Source organism: Convolutriloba macropyga, chromosome 15 (genome assembly GCF_964194025.1).
Source record: "Convolutriloba macropyga chromosome 15, txConMacr16.3, whole genome shotgun sequence".
Lineage (NCBI taxonomy): Eukaryota > Metazoa > Xenacoelomorpha > Acoela > Convolutidae > Convolutriloba > Convolutriloba macropyga.
In genome coordinates this window covers 13,500,530-13,527,543 of record NC_134482.1, presented here as the reverse complement: position 1 = coordinate 13,527,543, position 27,014 = coordinate 13,500,530, and the positions used below count along the sequence as shown (strand labels likewise).

Genomic DNA, 27,014 nt, shown 5'->3' with positions numbered 1-27,014 from the left:
TCCGCCATTTCTAATTTTTGTTACAGGTGTCGAGGGAACTGGTGAAAGTTGAGGAAAAAAAGCTAAATTAGAACTGAAAAGAAAAAATTGAGTTCCAATACCGAAAAGAATGGGCGCATTGAACGTCGAAAACACTAACTTCACTAACTTATTTTGTTCAGGGTTTAAGATTTTCAGGAAACTGTTGTAAATCACAGACATTTGAGCAAAGTGTCGAAGCCAATAATTTTTACAATGGCAACCAGAGCACAGCAATGAGCACAAAATTTTATTTGCGCACGTGAAATAAAGTTGGCTTGGCTCTTTCTATGTACAAGGTTAATTTAAAAAACTGTTTTCGTACCAAAAATGGTCTCCGAAAAAGAAAATTTTACTGTTTTAAAAATTTACACCATTTCGACAAAAAAAAATGTTGTCGGAGGCTTAATTGTGTAAAACCATGTTGCAATTTATCTTTTGAGAAATTCAAAAAGCTTCTTATGGAAGGAAAAACTTATTTACCGCTGACAGCCGGGCCAATTTGTTGCTAAACAAACGGCCCGGTTGCTAGAATGCACTCAAAAGATGATAAAAACTGATAAAAGCTGGGAGAGTTGACGCGTCAAAATTTCTCTCACTGCGATAAAAACAGGAAAAACATATATATAGTTTTATTGCAGAAATGACCGGAGCAGCTAAGAAAATGGTCAAAACCAATTGATAGTCAAAACCTTTGCTGCAGAGCATTTGAAAATTATGAAACGATGAAGTCGAACATCAACTTGTTTGAAACTAATTGACGTCCAATTCGCTAACTTTTCTCTATATCAAATAGCTCTAACACGTAAAAATTACCAATCATGGAACAATTTCTAGTACTAAAATTGACATTTTAAAAAGAAACAAACGTTCCCGTCATATTGAACACAGGAACTTTTTGAACACAAATAATGTCAGAATGTCAACAAAACTATTACCTACAAACTGCAATCATTTAAAAAAAGTTAGTGACACTACGTCGAAAGTAAAATATGGGTATCTATCCTCTGACGAACTGCTCTCGAAAGACACGCAAGGCCTTGCCTTGGGCTTCAACCATCTCAAACACATGGGAAACAGTTTCGGGATTGATTGAAATGGGGTGAGTTCGAGTTGGCAATCACTCTTCAACACATGAAGGTCTGATTTCTCGAGTAGCATTTCCAAGCAGATTTCGTTAACAGTATATATTCCAAGCCTAAAAACGGTCAGAAGTCAGAAGGAGCAGCTTAAACAATTAATGCGCTCGAACTTTACGAGTTTATCTTGTGTTTGAAGACAAGAAAATCAACTTAAATTGCTCGAGCGAGAGAAAATCATCCTAGCTAATAGGTCAGAACAATCAACCAAACATTTAACATTAATCAAAAGACACACTTGTGTGCAATTATTTCTTCCAAGCTCGTGAAGCGCAATTTTTTAGATGCTTCATTAACAGAACTGAGTGAAGGGACAAAAAACAACAAACGCTGTCGGTATTTAAAAACTCGCTGATAGCTTTTAATAACATCCTTAAAAAAACGCGCAATTTTCTCAATTCTTCAGTTCTAAAAAGATGGTATCATTTTAATGGAGTGCGCTATTGCATTTCACAAAACACGAGAAATTTTAAAATTATTTTTGCTAAAATAATTATAGAACAAAAAATTAGAACAAAATTATTTCAGCAGTTTAGTTGCCTCTAATTTTGATATTGTGTTATCTCAATATGATGTTGTGTTATCTCCTAGCCTCATTATTGACAGCTCCAATTTGTTCTTCTATGAAGCATAAGTATATCTATTAAATTGGTCCAAATCATAACTATCGAATTTTCTATTTTTACGAATTATATATTAAATAAAAAATTACGGCTCATTTACGAGCCTACGTGTGAAGGCAAAATAGAGGACCAACAAATACGAGAAAAACCATGGAAAGTTATCTCCAATTTTTGAAAACGATTCTAGCAAAAGTCAGAAAGTGTATCAGAGTTTTAAAATTATAATTAGCCATAATTACGCTTCAAATTTTTCTTTAGATGAGCTTTAGTGCTTGAAACTGCAAAAAAATGAAATCGAATTGACTCATTTGGAAAAAAAAACTCATAAAAACTGAAAAAAAAATCCAGTTGTCTCACCTGGATAAAATTCTCAGAAAAACTGAAAAAAAAAAATTTGTTACAGAAAAAATCTTCAATTTAGGAACAAATGATGCCAAAGTCAATAAAACTATCAAGTTTCAAATTAGGGCTTTAGAAAATCCAATTGGGCTTAGGTTTTGTTATTCCCTGAAATAGCTTTAGAGGCAAAAAGACGAGAAACAAACGGTGAGAAAAAAGTCTAAAGGATGGACCATGAAAAATTCTGTTCTTTCAAAAACTCCCAATTTGTTTAAAAGCCAAATTATCATTTTACTTATCAACAGATAGATAAGCTTCCAATCTCTATATCAACTCGTTTTCTGCTCCAGCATGACTAAGATCACTACTGGCAACTGACGTCTCAGTCAACACAAACGACAAAATGAGTGCTGAGTGACCTCGAAAAGGCAGCACTCTAGAATTGGCTCAAAATGAAGCGTGGATACAACTATGAGCATCGGTTCACTAATTTATTTGAACTACTTACAATTATTATTATTTCGATGTTTTACAAAGAACAGAGAAAATTTTTCCAAGAAAAGCAAATCAATGTCATTTTCTTCGAAATTCTTCCAAAGCAACTCAAAAACATTCATACTCAGAATACCAAGCGCTAAAGATAGATTTTTGATTGTCAACAGAACTGTTTATTGCACCGAAAGAAAAAAACATGACCGACTAACAAAGGGCAAATTCCTTTCAAACGACTGGCGAGCAGTAGCTAACTGGGGTTTATGGAGCCTAGCTTTATCTTAATTGCGGGGGTGAGGTGAAAATGCGTGGAGTGAGGATGGTGGACTGAACTTTGGGGGTGGTGAGGGTGAGCACGAGCGAAGCCGAACTCAGTTTTGAGTAGAATGGGATTGAGGAGGTGCACTGGAGGGGATGAATGTCGGGCGTTAAATGGTGGGAGTTGGTTAATTGTTGGTGGTGCTGACTGGAGGTGTCAAGCTCTTAAAACTGCGCTTCACACATTGAAATTATGGCGCTTGATCGACTTCTGTGATCCGCTTACTTACAGCGTTAACAATTAATAATTAAACCAAAGACAAAAAGTTGAAAAATATTTCAATTATTTTGAGTAGTGGCTAATCAAATTTCAGGCGTCTTCGTTTTATATAAACTCAAAATAGATAGTTCAAATGCACCAATTGAGTGAAATGAAAAAAAAATATATTCTAAACAAACCCGGCAGCTTGCCGAAAAATAGCCGCCGTTGATTTTCATAACCGAGATTGGGATTGAAAGAAGAGAAAAAACTAATGAAAAATTAATCTACACACGCAGATTTAAAGTGCGAACTATTTTGATGTCATTTTGGAGTTGAACAAACACCTGCTTCCAAGTGAGACACACAGGGGATAGTATCAATACCAATAAGCATTAGAGATGAGCATCGCTTCACTAATTTATTTGAACTACTTACAATTATTATTATTTCGATGTTTTACAAAGCACAGAGAAAATTCTTCCAAGAAAAGCAAATTATAATGTCATTTTCTTCAAAATTCTTCCAAAGCAACTCAAAAACATTCATACTCAGAATACCAAGCGCTAAAGATAGATTTTTGATTGTCAACAGAACTGTTTATTGCACCCAAAAAAGACATGACCGACTAACAAAGGACAAATTCCTTTCAAACGACTGGCGAGCAGTAGCTAACTGGGGTTTATGGAGCCTAGCTTTATCTTAATTTCGGGGGTGAGGTGAAAATGCGTGGAGTGAGGATGGTGGACTGAACTTTGGGGGTGGTGAGGGTGAGCACGAGCGAAGCCGAACTCAGTTTTGAGTAGAATGGGATTGAGGAGGTGCACTGGAGGGGATGAATGTCGGGCGTTAAATGGTGGGAGTTGGTTAATTGTTGGTGGTGCTGACTGGGAGGCGTCAAGCTCTAAAAACTGCGCTTCACACATCGAAATTATGGCGCTTGATCGACTTCTGTGATTCGCTTACTTACAGCGTTAACAATTAATAATTAAACCAAAGACAAAAAGTTGAAAACTATTTCAATTATTTTTAGTGGCTAATCAAATTTCAGGCGTCTTCGTTTTATATAAACTCAAAATAGATAGTTCAAATGCACCAATTGAACGAAATGAAAAAAAAATATTCTAAACAAACCCGGCAGCTTGCCGAAAAATAGCCGCCGTTGATTTTCATAACCGAGATTGGGATTGAAAGAAGAGAAAAAACTAATGAAAAATTAATCTACACGCAGATTTAAAGTGCGAACTATTTTGATGTCATTTTGGAGTTGAACAAACACCTGCTTCCAAGTGAGACACACAGGGGCTAGTATCAAAACCAATAAGCATTAGAGATGAGCATCGCTTCACTAATTTATTTGAACTACTTACAATTATTATTATTTCGATGTTTTACAAAGCACAGAGAAAATTTTTCCAAGAAAAGCAAATCATAATGTCATTTTCTTCGAAATTCTTCCAAAGCAACTCAAAAACATTCATACTCAGAATACCAGGCGCTAAAGATAGATTTTTGATTGTCAACAGAACTGTTTATTGCACCCAAAGAAAAAAACATGACCGACTAACAAAGGACAAATTCCTTTCAAACGACTGGCGAGCAGTAGCTAACTGGGGTTTATGGAGCCTAGCTTTATCTTAATTGAGGGGGTGAGGTGAAAATGCGTGGAGTGAGGATGGTGGACTGACTTTTGCGGGTGGTGAGGGTGAGCAGGAGCGAAGCCGAACTCAGTTTTGAGTAGAATGGGATTGAGGTGCAGTGGAGGGGATGAATGTCGGGCGTTAAATGGTGGGAGTTGGTTAATTGTTGGTGGTGCTGAATGGGAGGTGTCAAGCTCTAAAAACTGCGCTTCACACATTGAAATTATGGCGCTTGATCGACTTCTGTGATTCGCTTACTTACAGCGTTAACAATTAACAATTAAACCAAAGACAAAAAGTTGAAAACTTTGTCAATTATTTTGAGTAGTGGCTAATCAAATTTCAGGCGTCTTCGTTTTATATAAACTCAAAATAGATAGTTCAAATGCATCAATTGAACGAAATGAAAAAAATATATTCTAAACAAACCCGGCAGCTTGCCGAAAAATAGCCGCCGTTGATTTTCATAACCAAGATTGGGATTGAAAGAAGAGAAAAAACTAATGAAAAATTGATCTACACACGCAGATTTAAAATGCGAACTATTTTGATGTCATTTTGATGTTGAACAAACACCTGCTTCCAAGTGAGACACACAGGGGCTAGTATCAATACCAATAAGCATTAGAGATGAGCATCGCTTCACTAATTTATTTGAACTACTTACAATTATTATTATTTCGATGTTTTATAAAGCACAGAGAAAATTTTTCCAAGAAAAGCAAATCATAATGTCATTATCTTCGCAATTCTTCCAAAGCAACTCAAAAACATTCATACTCAGAATACCAAGCGCTAAAGATAGATTTTTGATTGTCAACAGAACTGTTTATTGTACCCAAAGAAAAAAAAACATGACCGACTAACAAAGGTCAAATTCCTTTCAAACGACTGGCGAGCAGTAGCTAACTGGGGTTTATGGAGCCTAGCATTATCTTAATTGCGGGGGTGAGGTGAAAAAACGTGGAGAGAGGATGGTGGACTGAACTTTGGGGGTGGTGAGGGTGAGCAGGAGCGAAGCCGAACTCAGTTTTGAGTAGAATGGGATTGAGGAGGTGCAGTGGAGGGGATGAATGTTGGGCGTTAAATGGTGGGAGTTGGTTAATTGTTGGTGGTGCTGACTGGGAGGTGTCAAGCTCTAAAATCTGCGCTTCACACATTGAAATTATGGCGCTTGATCGATTTCTGTGATTCGCTTACTTACAGCGTAAGAGAACTTAATACCCTCTGGGCTTTACCTGTTCATACAATTCTTGAGTACAAAGAGTCAAATTGTCGGAAAAAAAAGGAAAAAGATAGTACACAAAATTTCATTTAAAAAGACCAGGACTAAAATATTAGATACAAACTTTGTCTAAGGGCATTTAAAAACAGTACTTAGCGAGCAAACAGGTGAAAATGACCGAAGAGACAAGAATTTAAAACCTTTGCACATTTTTTCCACAAGTTGCAAAGTCCGGTCAATTTCTTTTTACACGAACTCTGATATTATATCTGTTAATTAAGTAACTACTTACGCGATACGCAACCCATGAAAACACAGCCCTCTAACGTCGGGAGAAATGCTCTCAAACAACCGGCGAGCAGTTAGCTTCGTCAATAGCTAGCTACGGTCTAGTGAGGCTAGCTTTAGCTTACGGCTTGAATGATGGTAGGGGTGGCAATTGTGGGGGCGGGGTGAAGTGAGGGGGTCAACCTCTAATAACCGCCCTTCAGACCACAAGCATAAAACTCCAAAACAGTTCCTATGAATCGCGTACTTGGAGACGAGTGAGCTGAAAGGCCCTAAAGAAATAAATGCCCGCTGGGCGTCACCCACCTGTTTATCCAGTTTTTGGGAACCAAAAGTCAAATAGGTCAGACGAAAAATTGGTCAAGCAAAAAATCGAATTAAAAAATACCTAAAGGACTAACATAATTGCTTCAAACTTCGTTTGAGAACAATTAACAATTAAACCAAAGACAAAAGGTTGAAAACCATTTCAATTATTTTGAGTAGTGGCTAATCAAATTTCAGGCGTCTTCGTTTTACATAAACTCAAAATAGATAGTTCAAAAGCACCAATTGAACGAAATAAAAAAAAATATATTCTAAACAAACCCGGCAGCTTGCCGAAAAATAGCCCTCGTTGATTACCATAACCGAGATTGGGATTGAAAGAGAAAAAAACTAATGAAAAAATTAATCTACACACGCAGATTTAAAGTGCGAACTATTTTGATGTCATTTTGGAGTTGAACATACATCTGCTTCCAAGTGAGACACACAGGGGCTAGTATCAATACCAATAAGCATTAGAGATGGTAACTAAGAACAAAGTTTGAGTAACGCGCATCTAAAATTGGGCTTTTGGAGTTTATCCCGTTTCTATTTCTGATTTCGTTTTTTTTTGATACTGACTGTTCATTTTTAATTGCTTAGTTGAGCAACGCTGTCTAAAAACATTTTGCAGAATGAGAGAAGATTGAAACTAGCCTAGAAAATTCTAAAAGATTTCAGGCAAAATGTTGACCAAGCTGCGAACTAAGGTAAGGCGAAAAAAAAATTATTTGAGGCAGTAAAAAATAAGAGCGCGATAATAGCCGGCTGAGAAGCTGTGGCGGCTATTAATAATCCTACAAAAAATACAAATCATTCCCAGGGAAATTCAAAATGGTCCGGATAGGCCTAAAATTGATGTAATCTAATCCTTTTCTTTCACAGAAATGTCTTAAAAACTGTAACAGCAAAACACCGAAAATGCGTCCAATAACTCATGCAATCGACCACAGTTTAATTCAAAATAGCTCACAATTTCAATATCTGTCCAACAAATGCTAGAATGCTCAAAAACGCTACTAAACGTATAACTATTCTGAACGGCAAAAGTAAGTTAACACCTCGTGGTTTTACGATTCAATCTTTGACGCATTATTTCTCAAACTTGCGATGAATAACTTAACACCATTGATCCCCTACACTAGTGTTCTGCCGTAGTCTTCAAATGCAGAAAATGAGCAGTGTTGTGAAATATCTGCTTGGCGTAAGTTGCTCAATCAAATTTACTTCAAACAAAATCAATCTATTTTAGATAATTCAGCCAAATATGAAAGCATAAAGGTGATGTCGACGCACCTGTTTGTGATAAGACTAAAAAAGCAATGTCATTTCAAAAATTTGGGCTATTAATGTTCTAAAAATTGACTAATCAATTCATGTTTTCATTATAGCTCAAATATAGTTGCTTCATGTGACTTGTTACAACCAGATTATTCTAGCAAACATTTACTCCTGGCGATGAAGTTTACGGATCAAGAGATAAATCAATAGCTCCATAAGTGATAGACCAAAGAACTCCATAAATGCGTATCACAGCAGTGTGAACAGCCATTTGAAGCCGTTCATTTTTGGACTACGATGACAGCTCTTAGAAAAATTTCTGATCTTTACGAATTGATCTCAAAAAACACATATTCTCTAAACTTCTGGTAGAACTTTAAATTTTCTCAAACAATTTAATTAATCAGCTATGCTAATTGCTTTTAATTACTCACTTGATAAAATGTTAACTTAGAAAGCTAAGAAGCAGAAAAACTCTGCACAGTCATTTTTGTGTTTGAATAAGTTCTTAGCAGGTACGCGCTGTCTTTTTCCGGGTAGTACGTTGAAGGGATAATCACAAACTCGCCGGGATCCAATCGAAATCTGGAAACAATTTCCTTGACAGCTTGGAATTTTCCACTAGAAGCTATTGGCAAGTTCACGGCCAAATATTCACTTGTTAAAGGCAGAAATGATTTCTCGCTATTTACTTCGTATACTGAGAACCCGAAGTAAGGTAGAGACTTGTTTCTACCTCGGACATCTGGTACCATCAAAGACACTAGAAGCAAAACCTTGTCGTCATGGTAAAGATCATCAGGGACCTTTGAGGGTTCCAAGATGACGTGAAATTGGGGGTTCTTAAAATATGATGACGTATAGTTTTGAGATCCACCAGCATTAATGCCGGTTGTCCATTCACCGTGATGACTGCTGAAGTAGCCGACGTTGGTTCGAGACTGGCCCGGGTACAATGTTGTTTCTAAGTGGCAGATGGAAACGTGATGGAATTGTTTGAGAAAGTCTTGATAGGATATAAAAAATTCTCCCACGGGTTTACTCGTAAAGCCAACAAATTCTTTGAACTCTTGCGTGAAAGTGCGCCACCTCGGATCTCTATAACGTAAACGAATCTGATTATAAAATCAGTTATAATCCCATTTTTTTCAATATAAAAACGCTCATTTCAGGCATAAATAAAGTTCAGATTCTTTTCATACAACGTTACAAGGGTTCTATGATCGATTTTCTTTCAAATCAAGATTTTAGTTCAAATCAGAAGTTTTCTCAACCCTAATAGACATTGATAATTCTTCTTACAGATCAGACCAAGAGCCAGTCCAAGCTTTCGTGTAGTCCCAAGGAGACTGGATTCTCAGCACCATTTCCTCTCCTCCTCTTTCCCAGGGCACCAAAAACACCCCAGTTATCTCATATCCATGTCCAGATATCAAGCCAGTTCTGTATTCTTGCTCATTATAACTATCTAAAGTATTGCGACTACAAGTCATCATTGCTTGACATTTTGAACCCAAATACAATGCATGTTCAAGATCAACTCTGTCACGCAATATTTCGCCCAGATTGTAAAACTCACAAATTCCCCCAGTTAAATCTGTCAAGGCATCACGCATAGACCCGAGTTCTAAAGCTTCATAGGAACCAAAAACTTTGGCATACGCTTTTTCAATCATTGAAACCCAAAACTCGTCTGGGTTATCGCAACGAGCATACGCCAAGTCGTCTCCATAACACGGTAGTCGATCATCGACTGCAACAGTTTTCCACGAACCAAACAGAAAAAAGTTTACAACTACTTTTCCCGTATGAGCTGCACCTTTCAGGGTCTGATCAGGAGGCAAGATAATTTTGAGAAGGTTAGGATATCTCGAAATTGCAGCACACGCCATCAAAAACCACGAGTTCTTCAAGAAACCTTGCTTAAAGTCACTGGTAATATAGTTTCTAGAAAACAGCACAGGAGTATTCGACAGTTCTTTTGGACGAAGCCATTTAATTTCGCCTCCATTGAACTTCTCGATCAATAAATAAGACTTGTTCCTTGGCTCGAACGACTCGTCGTGAAAAAGAGTGTTTTTGACTTTGGATTTTGCAGCACTTTCAACCTGAAAATATGACAATTGAAAAATGGTTTTGCCCCTTATTCTCATGAGTAAACTGTTCACCCTGGTCTCGATTTCAACATTTAAAAATGCTTAAAAGTTTGACAAGGATCACTATTAGCTATAAATACACGTTTCAGAATTATAAAGAAAGTAAAGCTAAGGCATCTTGGGCCTGCAAGCTTGGCCCTTCCCCAGCACTTTCACTAAGCATGGTTTTTTATACTACTCCGTGGTGGGGCATAGTCCTCTCATGAGTGATCTTTCGGGGATCATTTATAGTACTTTGTTTCTGAGTTTGCACAAAAATCTACGAGCCAAACCAAGCAGGTTTTTAAGGTAAAAATGCTTCTGCAAGGTGGTTATATTGCCGAATTTTTCAACGAAAGATAAATTGTTAGTTTTGCTCTAACAGTTGTCATCTAATCTCGTATGAGCTCAGTTTTGGTTTCTTTGATTACAGACAAATGAAACATTTGACATTTATAAATACGCAGTAAAGTTTCATTAAAACATTTTGAACATTGAAAGTTTAGAAAGGCCATAACCGCTGAGTACAAACAGTACTAGGCTGCTTTTAAAGCGCACGTAAATTTTCTGAAACTATTGGGTTCAGGAAAAGTACATCATTCATGGCTGAGACAAAGTCCGGCAACAAAAACTACCGTCAACGTGACCACCAACTAAAGTTCAACTAATTTCTGCATATCTTATTTGGATCCAGAGTCCATGTGGTGAAAAGTAAGGCCAAGGCATCTTGGCGAAAAGTTCACCCTTGTGATGAAAAATTTACCCTATCACATGCTCTCCACAGTGCGAACGGTGGGTATACACACATCAGACACAACAAGATCCGAGACACCTTTGCTAAGATAGTGTGAAAGAAACCGATTTGTCAAAATAAAATTACTTCCGATATTTACAAACGTTTTCGAACTTTACGATCATCGTCAGGTTAAAATTAATTTACAAATTGTTAAAAGATAAAATGAATATGTATTTACATTTGTCTGAGACTACACTTAAAACAATTCTAGGAGCTATTCTAAAAAATTCAATCGAAACCTTTTCCTTATATACAATATTTAGTCTATTTACAACTCATATATACATCTGTTATCAATTTATTTCAATTGATATCAAAAACATTCCTATTCCGGATTTTTCGATTTTGGACATGTTCTTGTATTTTTAGGGTTATTCCGAATTTGCCCTAAACTTAAGTAACCCTCTTGAGGAGGTTTTGCAATTTTCGTTTTGTCATGCACAAGTTTTTTGCCCTATGTATCCTCATCTGGTCGAAATTATAAATTGAACTAGCATTTTAACGTGAGTTCCCGCCCCCTATATTCATCGCGTGAGTTTAGTGCCGGGTTCGGATTGCTGATGTATATGGCTTCGATAATAATTAGTTTTTCTACTGTCCGACAGGCGTCCAGAATTTTCCATTCAATGTAATTCGTGGCACCACGACATTCAACCAGATGTTGACCCACCTGTGAATCCTTCTTTCGGTGTTCTGTTATCCTTGTGGTAACATGCCGGCTTGTTTGCCCAATATAGCTGGATCCGCATCCATTACAATGAATCTCATATTCCACGTGGGATTTCACGTCTATATCGAAAGATGATTTCACGGTGGGGAGGCATGATCTTAGTTTCCGCGTTGTAAAAACCACATGCAATTCGCATAGTTTCTTCAATTTGCTTGCAAAGTTTTGAGTAAGGTTGCCTCTGTATTGTGGAAAAATAGTTGGCTTATCATAAGATCTAGTCTTGCTTTTTTGATGCCTTTGGTGTTGTTCTCAATTGGTCTTTACCGCCACTTATTATCTTTTCTAGTGTCTGGTTCACTATTTTTGAAGACCATTCCCGAGGATTTTGATTTTTGGTCCAGCAAGTTTTGTTGTTTTCAAGATCCTGTTCGAAGGTCAACCAATTAGAGGTTGCATTAAAAACCCTATGAACCTTCCCTTGAATCGCAATTTTCTTATGCTGAAGTGGTGCACAGCTGCGAAAATTCAGTATTATTCCAGTGTCAGTTGGTTTTTGATAACAATGTCAGGTGATATACTTTTGCTGCTCACATTTACGTTAATATCAAGAAAAGCCAAATCCTCTTTCATGTTAATTTTTCTAAGGTAAGTTGCAGGTTGTTGTGTAATGAATTCGCAAATTTTAAAAACTCGTCCGGGTCACCACGAACCGTGCAGATAATATGATCAACATACATTTTAAACAATTTCAACTCCTCATTACAGCCCACTGTCTGTTGGTTGCTGCAATAAGTACAAATGCAAACAACATCCTGCATGTTGGCGTAATCCTCATTCGATATCTTTTGGTATCTCGCATGAAACCAGTGTTTGCATGACTCAGATTCTACTCCTCTTCCTCGGAAAGTAACTCTAGGGTTACAGTCTTTGCACTTCCCGTTTTGGAAATATTTTAACTGAGCTTCGTATCTGGAAATATTTTAACTGAGCTCTGGTTTTTGCAGTGATGCCTCAAAAAATTTCATCCACACGTTAGCTAGTATTACAGCCAGTGATGCACCCATAGCCAGAACATCTGATTGTACATACCAAATCCTATTACATTTGAAATGAACATTCGTCACCGTAAGCTTTAGCAAACTTTTCAAGGCGGATCTTGGGATATCTGGAGCTAGGTTATTCAAAAAGAGTTCTCTTAGATCAATTTCAATAGCCTCTACAACCGGAACGTTGGTGTACAAACTTTTTACGTCAAGCGTTACTATCTGCTCGTCATCTTCAAGAGTGAGAGACTCTAAGGCTTTTCTAGAATCTTGCGTGTTGCTTTCAATGTTTGCGAAATGGTGTTGGAGAAATGGTGTCAGAACTGTTTAAGTTTTCGTCTTTGATAAATTTTGTCACTAATTTTCTCTTGCTTCACTAATTGTTGCAGGCTGTTAATAATCTGCTTTTCATTTTTGATCACAAAATCATCTTTTGCTCCAATAATTTTTTGAAACTGATCTGAGTTCAGCATCTCATCAAGTTTTCCCTGTATGTTGACTTCTACATCACACAGAAACCGCAGCCTTTGTCAAATGTTACCGCCAGCAAATCATTGGCTTTAAATCATGCATTTTTTGACACCTCTATCCATTGGGGCTTCGCGTACATTTTTTGCATACCATTTTGTGGACGCCTGAACTTCACAAACTCAGTGCTAACTCGCGTAACTCACAGACAAGTTTGTCCACCTCTGTAAGGAAGTGCACCTCAATAAACTTGTCTCTCAAAGGGTGTTTAGGTCCCAACGATAGGAAGCAAGTACAAACTTTGGAAGTTCATGACAATCCATTATCACAACATTACTTTGGGAGCCCTTCCGCAGTGGTCTATCCTGTCTCTCTGACAGTTTATCAAGTTTTGCATTAAGTCTGCTTTGAACCATTGCGGAGTGATTCCTCATTTCACGGCTAATGCTGCCAACAACGGATGACATCAATTCTGGTCTTACATTCTCCCTAAAATTACTCCTATCTGTCTCAATTTTTTCCTTGAGCACTTTACGGCCTTTCTGCGCACGGTTTGTTTCTTGTTTCATTAGCTTTAATTGAAAACTGTGCACCGCTTGTTTGGAAAAATTTTCATTTTAGGAGCGCACAACCTCAAAAAATCAGGAATTATATCATTGTTAAGGCATTGCTTTAGAAACTCAATTCAATAATTGCAGCTAGTGAGCTTATTTAGGGTTTTCAAAAAATCAAGATAAAGTTTGTAACAGTTTTATTGAATTTCTGTTGAAGGAGAATCCGGGAAACGATGTAAATTTCCCTAAAAACTGTTTTTTTTAAATATAAGAGACTATTTACAGCGTGGTGAAGCGCACTTGAAGCCAAAATATGCACCATCTCGGTGAATCTATAAAATTCATACTCGTTAAAACACTAACAACACTGAAAATTTCACAAAGTATCTTTCAATTAGCCCTTCTTTAGGCCTTGTTTTCAAAATATTTGACAAAGTTAATAATGTGAAATAAACCGACTTGTCAAATTAAAATTACTTCCGATATTTACAAACGTTATCGAACTTTACGTTCATCGTCAGGGTAAATCTGTTTTACAAATTTTTAAAAGATATTTACATTTGTCTGAGACCAAACTGAAAACAATTCTAGGAACTATTCGGCTAGGATTTGGCCCTTCGATGTCGTCGGGCTCGGGGACTGTGTCCCTTTTGTTTGTCCATGGTGGCTGTTAAATTTTCCACGTATCGCTGATTAGTTCATTGTAAATTGTTTCAAAATGATGCCACAGAAAACTGAGCAGTCGATTTTTCAAACTCGCTGCTTTTCCAAAATGTAAACTCTCTGTGAGTCTGTTCACTTGAGCACAAAATCAATAGAAGAAGCTTTGCTTGCAAATGTCAAGACGTGGTTTGGAATGGTCGACTTTCAGATCGTTGTCACTCCGTAATGAGCGTGTGGTGTTCCTCATGCAGACAAATTAGTCAATGTTAAAGTTGAAATGACCCGTAAGAGATTTTGAAAGAGAAAGTTAATGCTGTAATTGTAGATATAAAGAAAGCGGTAAGATACGACTGTAATAAAGTTCTTTATAATTGTCATTGCTCGTGTTGTTGATCCACTTCAATCTCTTTTTCTGAACACTTTCGAGTACTTTTGTCTTTTTTACATTAGCAAACCAACAAACAATTCCGTATAACAAAAGGGGCAATACAATAGATTTGTACAAGTTTAATTTAACTGACGGAGTTAGGCGTGGTGAGCTTCTTTTTAACATGAAAAGAACTCCGAGCGCTTTTTTAGTGGACTTTTTTATATGGATGTTCCACTTAAGATCCCTTGTTACATAAACCCCTAAATCCTTCTGTATGTGTACTTTTTCTATCAAGTTTCCGGAGGAACCGAAGTGAAGCATGGAATTAGACATTTAGATATGAGAGCATTTTTCGACGTTTAAGGGAAGTTTGTGCTGTTCACTCCATTTCATCACTCCAGTAAGATCAATTTGACAAATAAGACTGGACTTGTTAACTGTTATGATTTTAGCGTCGTCGCAGAGAGGAGAGGAACAACAGCTCTGCAAGTTTCTTGTAAATCGTTGAAGTAGATTACAAAGAAGAGAGATGCCAGAAGAGATCCTTGCGGAACTCCACTTGTAACGTCAATGCTTTCAAAAAAATGACTGTTGATTCTAATGTATGATCTTTGCTATGATGTCAAAATTGAGCCGACTCCTCAGTTGCTTTAAAGGCTTCAATGTCTTTTGTACACAAAACTACAAGCACTGATGAAAACGCGCAGCTAGACATAAAACGATGGGTCAGCCGTTATTTTTAACGCACTTGCCAGATCATGCACAAAAAACTCCGTAGAAGCGTAAAAAAATAATAAGTATTTAAAGTGCCTGAAGTATGAGCAACGAATACTTGACGTCGAGAAGAGTAACTTTGTTCCGCTCGTATTTTCTAGCCTGCGGGTGCAGCACTGTCCGCAACGCGTACTATGAAACAAATAGCTAACAAAATTGCTGAAGACGAAGACGAATCTTACTCGGACGCAACAACGTACATACTCACGAGAATAAGTTTTGCTCTTCTGCGCAGCGCTATCATATGCCTCAGAGGATGCCGTGATTCCAAACGGCCGACCGACATTCATTGTTCGTGCAGTGCCATAGTGCGGGACGGGAGACTATATTCATAACAAATTATCTTATATAGAAATTCAATTCTCTTGACGCAGCTCTAAAAGAGTTAGAGTGCCGTGTCTTTAAAATTATATACATTGCTGTGATATCTATGTTCATATTTCTCATGACGCAGCTCTAAAAGCGATAACCTGACTTGTCTTTAAAGTTATATACGATGCAGTGGTGTCTCATAGTGGTAGATCACTACTCATCCACTGGATTGTCCAACACCGCCTAAGAGCAAACCCCGTTTTTCGTAGTTTTTTTAAAAATATTTTGTGTCCAGAGTTGTTGTCCTAAATCCAATTTGGTGTCAAAATCATTTTCTCGACACTGTCTTAATTTAACTTAAAATTCCAAACTCTAATGTTTTAAATGACATTAAACTCAGAGTACCCAAATATTCATGTTTATTTTATCATTTTCTTTGGACAGATTTTTTCTAGTCATCTAAATAGGTAACTGACAGGAGGCAAAGTAGAAAAAGAAATGAAAATTGCGGCAAGAAAAAATTAAAAGCAAAACTGAGCAAGGGAAAACACAGTACTACTTCTGTCGAAACACTAACATGGGACTCTATGCTCTAATTTCACTACGCTAGTGTTAGTAACAAATAAACAACGTCATTCAGAAAAAAATTGTCTAAATTGCGCATATTTTTTGAAAACGAATTAAAAATTTTTGATATTTATACAACCTGGCTCAACACTGCAGTGAAGCCGATCATTTTGGCCGCCGGAAAAGCTTGTTTGAACTTTTTCTCAAAATCACTGAGTTATATTGACTTGTCACCTGGATAAGATACAGCATTCATAGATACTGTACTGTATTCACGGAATTCCATTACAACCTGTGTTGTTTATCGGGAAGTAGTCACTACATTTTGAATAAATTCCTTGCACAACTTTTTGATAAAATCCCTGGTCCTAATATCGAGACGTCAACGCTCAATGCGCGGAGAAAATTTCAGTCCATAAAAAAAGTTTCCGAAGATGTGTTTCTTTGGACGTGAGAAAGCCTATATACAAATGTCCCAGTCAATGAACCAATCGAAATAGCCTTCAAGAGCATGTGTCCTAGTGACTACGTCCCAGAGATATCAATATCGACATTGAAACAACTGTTGAAGCTAGCCGTGACAAACGTCTGGTTTGAATCAAATGAAAAATACTTTTTCACAGTTGGCTGGCTAAGCATTTGGGTCATCACTAGCAGTAATAATGGCAATCTTTTAGATAAAATCATTTCAATATCAAATCAAGTCAACTGAAGAGGTTGTCAAAAAACTCCCTACAAGTGAAGACGAGGCGTGCCTTGATTGCAACCTTGGGGTCACTCCTAGAGGAAAAAGATCAAATGTGCAAAATATTAGCATTGGTTCTTAATAAAATGCCAGAACAGTGATGATCAGCTCTGCGCAAAAATGAAAGAACTGGTCTGGAATTGCTCATAGTCAGACAACTAACAAAATAAATGGTGACTCGGGAACAAAAAAACATTTACTTAAAAGGTATGTAGACTGTATAATTTATGAAGCAGTTAGTTTGCTCTGAGAAGTTAACAGCCTTCATACGAAATTAGAAATTGAAATGAAGAGGAGAGACGGAAAAGATAATTCAGCAAAATGTTAATTCAGACATAAACTTAATTGTAAATAGCGGTAAAAAATCGATTATGAGTGGTACCAGAAACCAACCAAATGGATTGAATTTAATTTCCTTAGCTGTCCCGCAACACAGCATAATAAATATATCAAAGAAGCGAATGTTTACAGCATTTTCTAAACCACCAGCACATGGCGAAAAATTGACAAAACTATGAAGAATAAACGAACATATTTGGTCAAAAAATCAAACTCTGAAGGCTAGATTTCTAGAATCAGCAATTTCGCCTTTCAAAAATTTATAGGTAAACCAGAACAGGAGAAGTGTTGTGAAAGAGTACAACACAGAAGATACCAATCACAAGCAAATGACGTTAAAACATTATTTTTGCTGCATTAGCTAGGTAATATCAGCCTGCATTTGATACGCAAAATTGAGCAAACAAATGATTTTTACTATGCCTAAGTTTCGAACTTGCTTACACTCCCTGAAATCAAGTTTATAAATAGATCGTTGCCAAGATGCGGAAAAATTTCTAACCATAGAACTTCTGCAAATTAGTAGGCGCAAGCCACAATTCAACACGCAGCGAATTAACATATAAATATTAAGTGCAGAACGTTCTGCCTAAATTTTTCGAATATGTATGTGCAAAGTTAGATCCATTACGAAAACGAAAATTTTGCTTTGAATTCTCATAAACAGAAAGACTAATTTGAAAGTGTTTTTAAATTAATGCTAACATTTTTAACAAAACTGTAATGTAAATCTTATTTGAAATATAGAAAAATTCGAAAATGTAAACAGATAATCAGGATTCGTTAGTGTATTTTTCAATTATGATTACTCAACTTAAATTTTTTGACTCGTGATAAATCAAGTTATTGCAAAATTGTACGAGTAATTCAACAACTTTATATCAACTTTTTAGCTAATCATTGATTTAGTGCGAACAGTTTTGCAATTCACGTATCGGCCGAGGTGTGAATTTTTATTGTAAATATTGTTGCCCTATTTGATAAACATATCACCAAATGGATAAATTGATTGTATTTGAGTTTCAATTGGTTCTAATGGTTCAGTTTTCTATATATATATATATATATATATATATATATATATATATATATATATATATGTATATGTATATATATGTATATACATATATATATATATATATATATATATATATATACATATATATATATATATATATATATATATATATATATATATATATATATTTTATTCATAACATATATGTCTTGATACTAATATAGCCAATTTCTTGTTTTTTGTAGACAAACAAAATGAAAGAGTAAATTTAGCTTAGGTTCTTCAAATGGCTTCAATTTTGTCCAAAGAGATTCTCAACATATTTTTCTGAAGTGCTTTTCTATGGTTTTACAATAGGGAGCAGCTTCCTAAGTTACATATTTGTAATTGTATTCATCCATTTTTTCAGCAACAGAAATGATTCTGCAAAAAATTCTACTAAATTGGTTTCAGTCATTGCAAAAAATAGATTGCAGGAAATTGATCAGAAACATAATTTTTGTTCAAAAGGCGTTAACTTTCTCCTAATGAAACTTTTATTTTTGGCCATTATTCTCTCCAAACATAATGAGCATAAATTACCCCTATTCAACTATTCAACTGTTTCAACTAGTTTTCAGTTTTTGCAAAATGTTGCATTCCTGAGAGTGCTTCCATGTGGGATTTATGAAAACACAGATGGCCACTCAACATAGGGGTCTGCAGATTTAAACTTGTATTCTAGGCTCTTTTCTCTCTAATCTTAATAAGAATTTTTTGCCGTAAAATTCAATAAAAAATTCGAACATTATTGAAAATGAAAAAGAAATGGAAATCAAAAAATACGGGAAGCACGAATCAATAAAAATAAGATGTGAAAAAAATGCTGTCATCGTCAAAAGCATAGATTTAGTTCATTTATCTACTTAATTTTCTTACACCAGAAATATTGTCAGCTTTACAAATATTGTTTATTTCTGCTAATGTTTGTCACAAATTCAAAATGTAAAATTTTTTCTCTGCCATGCCGGAGTTTAATTAATTGTATTTGGTTGCTCTTTCCTTAAACGGATCAAAAACTAAGTATCACGCCCACATTTAAAACAGAGAAAAACTCCTAGAAAAAAAATTTCCAACACAAAAGTGCCAGAAAATTTTTTCCAGCAGGTTAATTTTTACCCAGCATATAATAACCCCTCTTTTATGAGAATGTTTCTTCTTGTGTTTATCGTTATAGAAAAGGCTGTCAGTTTTGAGAAGCAAAAAAATCAAGATGGAATAGTGGAAAACAATTCATGACTCATGTTATTCTGAAATTGGATAGAACCGAGAAAATAATTGATCACTTGAAAGAATCGATTGTTAACGTTCGGCGGCAAAGATTTCTGAAAGTAAACTTCTTTGTTATCTTTTTTGCACCCAGCATGTATATTCGATTTTTGCTCAATAGATTTTGTAAACTGAACTGCTGAAAGGCGATGTGATTATTTTTCTATAAGCATTCACAAATTATGCTGCATCAATATAACCATGACTCTTTACCCCCATTTTTGCGCAGAAGCACAAACGACAGTAGAAGCCAAACAAATCACATACTGTTTATTTCATCTCTGTTGATAAGAATAACTCGATAAGGAAGCCGTTTAATGAAAGAAAATATCCCTAAATAAAATTTCTTTATAGAGATTACCATCAATTTCTAAATGCTGTACTTCTCGGAGGCTTGGTAATGTATATGCAGTATACGCAGAGAAAAATTTAGGCAAACAGCAAAAAAATATATTTTCGGCATCAGAAAAATGTCATAACCTAAAAATAATTGGATCTCTGCTTTCAATTGCACTGCTATCTCATCGTCAAAAGCCAATAACATATATGAATTCTTAATTTCTCGCAAGTTTCAATAATATTCGAAATAACAATTTTTTAAGCAGCAATTTTTTTGTTTTCTGGCAGTTTCTTGATTGTAAATCACTTGGAGAAATGTTTATTTTTAGAATTGCTCGAAAAAACCCAAAACATCAAAGTTGTCAGTATGATTTTACTAAAATTTTTGCAAGGTATAAACAAATCTTTTTTGAAATTTCAAACTATTGGGCTCAAAATCGTTTCCATTGGATAGAATGCCTACCAAGTTCTTCTCTGAGCTTTTTTTGAAAAAAAATAAAAAATTGTCTTTCATAGATGTTTCATGTGTTTTATGTGATACTATAAAGACAGAACGTGGTCAATTTTATAATAAGACTTCATTTAAAATAAACTCTTCTCATTTTTTAAAAAGTTACCTTAAAAGATTCCTTGCGCCTTAAAAATCGTACAAATTGAAGTCAAAAGATTTCAAGTTGCATTTCGAGCCCGCTGGTCAAATAGTAGCAAAAAAATGAAAGGTTTGTAATTTCCTGCTTTAAAATTCTTGATAATTAATCTGGTTACCTAAAAATCAAAAAATATATCACTTCCTCAGTCTAGACTTCAATTTTAATCTACTAGTGATGGTTAATAATGAGAATAAATACATGTTGAACCATCACACTTAATGTCAAGAAAAATTTTAAGCCTTGTTTTCTATGAGCGCAGTTTATATTGTAGCAAGTTTTAATATCAATTTATGTTCAAGCATTATCCTTTCATTAGTGGAAATAATTTATTCAAAATTTTCTCTGTTAATGCGCAAGCGTTGATGAGCAACGCCAAACTATCTTTGGACAGGGCTTAAAAATCATCTTTGGGAAATAGTTCGACCGAAAAATTTCGGGAAATGCGGTTAAAAAATTTGTTATGTTTCTGATAAGCTACCCGTGTTGATGAATTTTGTTTTTCACTTGTAGAAATCGTCGTTTTTTAATTGATTTCATTAGACAAAAACGATCAAAGCACTTACGTGGTAATCGTCGTTTTGTTCGTTATTTCGTCGTTATTTTTATGTAGGAAATGATTGTTTTTCAAAAAAACGTCGAAAAAACGATCACCGCTGGGATTCGAACCCTTGACCTCCTGATACATTTACCTGATGCACTGACCTCTGCGCTATCAGGCCATAATACGGTTATGCCAAACTGATCTAATAGAGAAAAAATAGTTCAAGAGCAATTAAACGACGAAAAAACGATCAAAAAACGACGATTTTTTATAAAAAGACGAAAAAAAAACGACGAAAAAACGATCAAAAAACGACGATCTTAATTGAAAAAAAACGACATATAAAACGACAAAAAACGACGAAGAAACGATCATTTCTTACACTTAAAAGACGGCTAAAATGACGAAAACTAATGAAAACGAAGAAAACGACGACAAAACGACGAAAAACGACAACTTCTTACAAAATATTGTCGTTTTTCCGTCGTTGTCCTCAACACGAGTATATCTCCTATTTCGGCTATTAAATATTTCTTATTAGCTATATTTGGATCTATCGATGGAAGTCGCATCAGCAACTACTTTAGTTTGTCATTTTTTTGTTTTGACAAATGTAGAAATGGCTTAACATCCATATTACCAGAGTTCCCTTTTTTTTAGCAAATTCACTGAGAATCGGAAAAATTTAGAGCTCACACTCGATGTCTACAATATATGAACTAGCAGAAGTTCAAAGTGCACGTGAAATTTTTTGCTCCAGCTTGAAGACTTTGGTTGAATAAGATTTCGACATTAGATTTGGCCCGATCTAAAATCCATCACCAAAAATTTGGTCGGGCTAGGGTGTCTTTTCATGGTTTATTTTAGTCGAATATGATATTTTCAAACCCAGGTTTTGGTCAAGCATGGTCTTTTCATAAATCGAGGCCTAAATTTTGGCTAAATTTTTTTTTAGTTCTATCCAAGTATCGTTCTATTATCGACCTTATAAATAGTGAAATATCACATATAACCGATTATTGACAACAAAGTAGATAAACGGGTACCAAAATATGTTGAAACGTAGCCCGAAATCAGGTATGATCAACTGATTAACATTTTTCTTCCGGGTTATCTCCTTAAAAATCTTCCCAATGCATTATATTTCACGGCCACTTTTACCTTATTTTACGATACAGAGACACAGATTATTTCTTATTAAGATATTTGAATATTAACAACGCAGTGACAACTTGAATGAAAAATCCACCTGGGTAATTAACTTACAATTGGCGGAGGTGGAGGCGCAACAGGTGGCATATATCTCGGCGGAGGTGGAGGAGGTGGATCTTGCAGCTTCTCGACATCGCTCAAATAATCCCGACTTCCTTGGAAATCAATTCCTCCGGTTTGGGAGATCTGAGAGGGCTGGGTAGTTTGAAAGTAGGGCACATTATATCTCAAAGGTTGATAGTAAAGCAAAGGTTGAAACCCGGAAGAGACATCGTCATCGTAATTATTGTAACTATCGCGATATGTTGATTTCCAATGTCGTTTACTCGGCGACTCAATTCGTGTTGTTGCGTAACCGTTCGGGTTATAAGTTGTTGCGTAATAAAACGGTCTATCAGATTGCGATCCGAAGTTTGTTGAGTAATTGGTTGCGTAATACCACGGCTGTACTGGAGTCGAGCCAAAAGTTGAAGCCATATATGATTGAATCGGCGGCAGAAAAACTGGTCGTGGAATTTGTTCACGTGCCGTATTTGGCGTTCGGTCAACTTCGTATCGGTTCACGTGATGAGATTTGTAGCTTTGTCGGTACATTGAGGTCCAGTTTGGGTCGTCAAAACGACCGGAGGGTTTTCCGGCTGCGGTTTGCGATTTCAAAATAAATGGCCGGGCCATTAAAACCGGCTCTATATCTCTAAACTTTGGAATATACGGCTCTGATCTGTCGCTTTTAGATCCGGAATTATAGTAGTCTTTGCTATAAGTTGATTTCCAGTTGTTGTTTGTGTTGGAATGCGATCGTGGTTTTATGGCAGCCATTTTTTGATGTCTTTTCAAATATTCACATACATTTTTGTTCTATGGTGGTTATGGCTCTCCGCTCAACGTTCTCAAAGCGTACAATTTTTGTACACTCGTTTTAAATTATTATATTCCGTAGCTGTTTCTTAAGCTGTATACCACTTTTCTATACCTGTACGCTCTATTGTTCCAATATTTTTGTTGTTTTTATCTTGTTTTGCACATCAAATATTGTAGCCGATGCATTTTGTATTTCCGCCAATTTTTGAAGATATAAATTATAAATTTTCTGATTTATTTTCTTGTTTTTGAAATTGAAGTGAACAGATTGCTTGTGAAGTACAAAATTGATCTCAATGGTTTGCTCTTGTGGTCAAAATGAGCCAATTTTGTAGTTGAATGCGTTTTTTGATCAAATTTGTTGTAACAATTAAAGTGTAACTTGAAATAAATGAAGACGTTTACAAATATTTGTTAGAGTTTCAAGTACACGATGAGGTTGATAAGGTCTTCGCACCAAAAATGGAAAATTTTCAGAATACCTTTCTACCAGAATAGCTTAATTATAGAAAACTCAATCACTTAGCGAAAAAATTAGGTAGTTTTTTTAGATCACGGTGTACAAATTTAATTAGAACGATTAGCATCACTAGAAACAGCACTATCTAGCCACTATATCAGAACGAGATTAAAATTTTTATATCTCAAGAGGATATAAGAAAACTTCTATACACCTCCAATTCGTCTGTTCGACAAAATCGTGTGAATCGACAAACATGCACATAAGTCGATAATATAAATTGAGGGAACTAAAACTTTTTTATTTAAGAAATTTTTTTTAAAAAAATCTTTTTTATCATGCTTCGTAACAATCTTATTTGTAATGAAAGAAAATAATTATTTTTCATAAACTATGGTTACTCATTTTCCCCAAAACACTCGTCAGATGTTGCTTAAATGGGACCAAAGATACTGCTTGAAATTAGTTTTGAGAATTCCCAACAAAAAAACAGACGCGATCCAGAACAATCTTCAGGTCAGAGAAGAAAAATCAAAATATTCACAAACGTTTTCTACTTCTGGTCTTAAACATTTTTAAAAATAAAAACAACGTCCAATTTATTAGAAGCAGCGAATATGTGGACATGAAATGGCAGACGTAAAGGTTAGTCAAAAGAACCCACCAAAAATGACTTTTTGTTAAAGTGTGGGGGACTTTGTGCAACGTCTTTTCAGTGGTTGTGCATCCCAAACAAATAATTTATAATTTAATGTTCACAAGTTTTCTACCAGCCAGTCTTCCAGCTTTTTAAAATAAAAACAACGTCCAATTTGTCCAAAGGTGCGAACATGTGGACATGAAAGGACAGACTTAGATATTTGTCAAAAAAACTCAACAAAATTGGCTTTTTGTAAGGTTTGGGGAACTTTGTGCAACCCCAGGTTGCCCGAACTTGGAAAACTTACTAAGGCCTTACTACGGCACCGTGTAAGTCTTTGATAAAAAACCGTACTAAGTTCTTGTCAAGTTTACTACGGCACCGTACTACGGCCGTACCAAGATTTCTAAGGTTCCGTGCTAATGCCGTATCAAGACTAATAAGGTGCCGTAGCAAGGCCGTATCAAGATTAATAAGATTATTAAGGTAAAATAATAGCTGGAAAATTGTCGGAAAAGGCTCCAGTCAAGTTGAATAACCCGACTTTTGAGACTTTTCCAGTATGTTCTGGGTGTGTTTCCCTCCTCCTTATCTCAACCGGGCTGGGGACCGGCTATGGCGGAGTTACAAACAAACAACTATAGGAGATTTTGAGCAGAGCATTCGGTATAAAAAAATCAAGCTCCATCTCCAAAAATAAAACAAATTAAAATAAAACAAATTAAAATAAAACACATTAAAATAAAACAAATTAAAATAAAACAAATTAAATCACCTCAACTAAGAGACGAACTTTTTTTCGATACAAGCTAAGCTAAAAAATTTATTTGCACCTGGACCCACACAAAAACAGGAATCCTAGGTTGCTTTGGTTAGCTTTTGACAACTCTAAGACCCGATTGCAAAAAAAGACGTTTTAAAATAAAATTTTCAAATAAGCGAAAAACCTCAACTAAGAGACGAACTTTCTTCAAATGAGCCAAGCTTTGAAAAAATTTTTTTTCTGAAACCAGAACAGATTTAATTGAACAGAACGCGAATCAAACACAAATTTTTTCAATTCCTTCTTGTAAACCCTGCGCTTGTAGTTGGGGAATTATTCACCAGCTATGTATGTGGTACTGACAGTTTCATGTTTAAAAAATGCTACTTTTATTTGATTCACTTAAACCGCAAATTTTTTTTGAACTTCTTTTTAGAGCTAATCATTTCTTTGAGACATAATACGTTAGCAATGGTCTTCTTTGGAACGAAATCTCAGTTTTGACGCTTTTGATGTATATTTAAAAATGACATGAACTGCAAAAGATATCATTAGACTTCCAAAGTGTTCGGTACGACATTTGACGAGGCGTAAGAAGTTTTTGCAACTTCGAACTTTTTCGAGGTAATTTTTTTGACCACAAGGCTTACCTGCAGAGCAAATTAAAGTTTGAAAACATTACCTTAGAAAAATTACAAAACTTGATATGGCCTTATAAGGCACCGTACTAAGTTTTGTAATTTTTCAGAGATTTAAAAAGTTATACCCAGTGCCATAAAGTGATGAAAAAGTGACTTGTATTAGATAAGCGATAGATTTAAAGTCGATTTTAGGGATTTAGAATTTACAAATCGGTAATTACATTAATTGGCTACGGTGCCGTAGAAAACTTATTACGGCCTTATACGGTGCCGTACAAAGTTTTGTAAGTTTTCTACGGCAGCGTATAAGTCTTAGTAAGTTTTCAAAGTTTCGTCTAAGGTGGGCAACCTGGGACGTCGCTTCAGTGGCATCCCGAAAAATGACAAATTGTGCCGGAAAAATACACCAAAACATTTTTCCAAGAACCAAGAGAGAGTGACTTCATTTTTGATTTGAACTGAATTGCTGATAAGTGCAATTGTCGGCTGTGATCCATGACTTCATTGATTCGCAATAGTTATGCTAATATTGTCATCAGAGTGTCAGAAATTAAGCATATCTTAGCCAAAACATAGTGCAGTCCGTAACTAATTGGCAATGTATTTATATATAATGAAGCCAAATTATAACTAAGATAACAAAATCTCGCCATATTCGGAGTCTATGACAACTTGGCAACCACATATCTGACCACGAAAACTTAGCTGACATTGAAAAGTTTTAAATGCAGCGTTCCCACGAAACATTTAAAACTAACAAATCTTAAACTCTGAGAGGAGAAAAACTCATCAAGCCACTTGACAAAGAAATTAAAGTTCATTTCGTATTGGAAACCATATCCAAGACCATATTCATGGTGACATTTAAGATCATGAAAGACAACGTCGGAAAAAAAACTTAAAGGCAATTGAGTTTTTTGTCTTTTTCTATCGTAAATTAAGAGATCCACACAATAACATTACAATCACAGTTTTCTCACCTAGCTCTTGTGGTACGCAGATAATTCACTTGTCTATTTTGATGGACCGTAATCAATAAGAGCATAAAATTAAATTAAAAAGTTGACCGATGGAACTGCTGCTACTTCTCAAACAACAACACTAATAAAAAAAATTGCGCTGTAACAACCATCCTCGATTTCTTAAGTGTCTGGTACCAATAAAGTGTATACTCCTTTCAACTCAGTTTTTCTGAACGGGCCAAACTTAGCGTTCCTCTGCTGAATCAATATCAAAATTTTCTTTCAGAGGTGCAGCAAAAAGTTATTTAAAGCAAT

The 27,014-nt window shown here is 35.6% G+C and overlaps 1 protein-coding gene across 1 annotated transcript; it reads right to left on the bottom strand.

The window, feature by feature from the left end:
* Nucleotides 1-8,243: 8,243 nt before the first annotated feature.
* LOC142354054 (calpain-like) lies at nt 8,244-23,351 on the bottom strand. Its single transcript, XM_075406324.1, has 3 exons — nt 22,427-23,351; nt 9,171-9,976; nt 8,244-8,966 (listed from the first exon to the last, which is right to left on the bottom strand). Exons 1-3 carry the CDS (start codon nt 23,189-23,191, stop codon nt 8,327-8,329), a joined length of 2,211 nt encoding a protein of 736 aa, XP_075262439.1. The 5' UTR covers nt 23,192-23,351; the 3' UTR covers nt 8,244-8,326.
* Nucleotides 23,352-27,014: the final 3,663 nt, after the last annotated feature.

Excerpts from the sequence above, each read along its gene's own strand:
- LOC142354054 (XM_075406324.1), bottom strand. The coding sequence starts at position 23,191 with ATGGCTGCCATAAAACCACGATCGCATTCCAACACAAACAACAACTGG. Across the intron at positions 9,977-22,426 it reads CGCCTCCACCTCCGCCAATT|GTTGAAAGTGCTGCAAAATC; the intron begins GTAAGTTAATTA and ends TCATATTTTCAG. Across the intron at positions 8,967-9,170 it reads ACTGGCTCTTGGTCTGATCT|AGATCCGAGGTGGCGCACTT; the intron begins GTAAGAAGAATT and ends TTTACGTTATAG.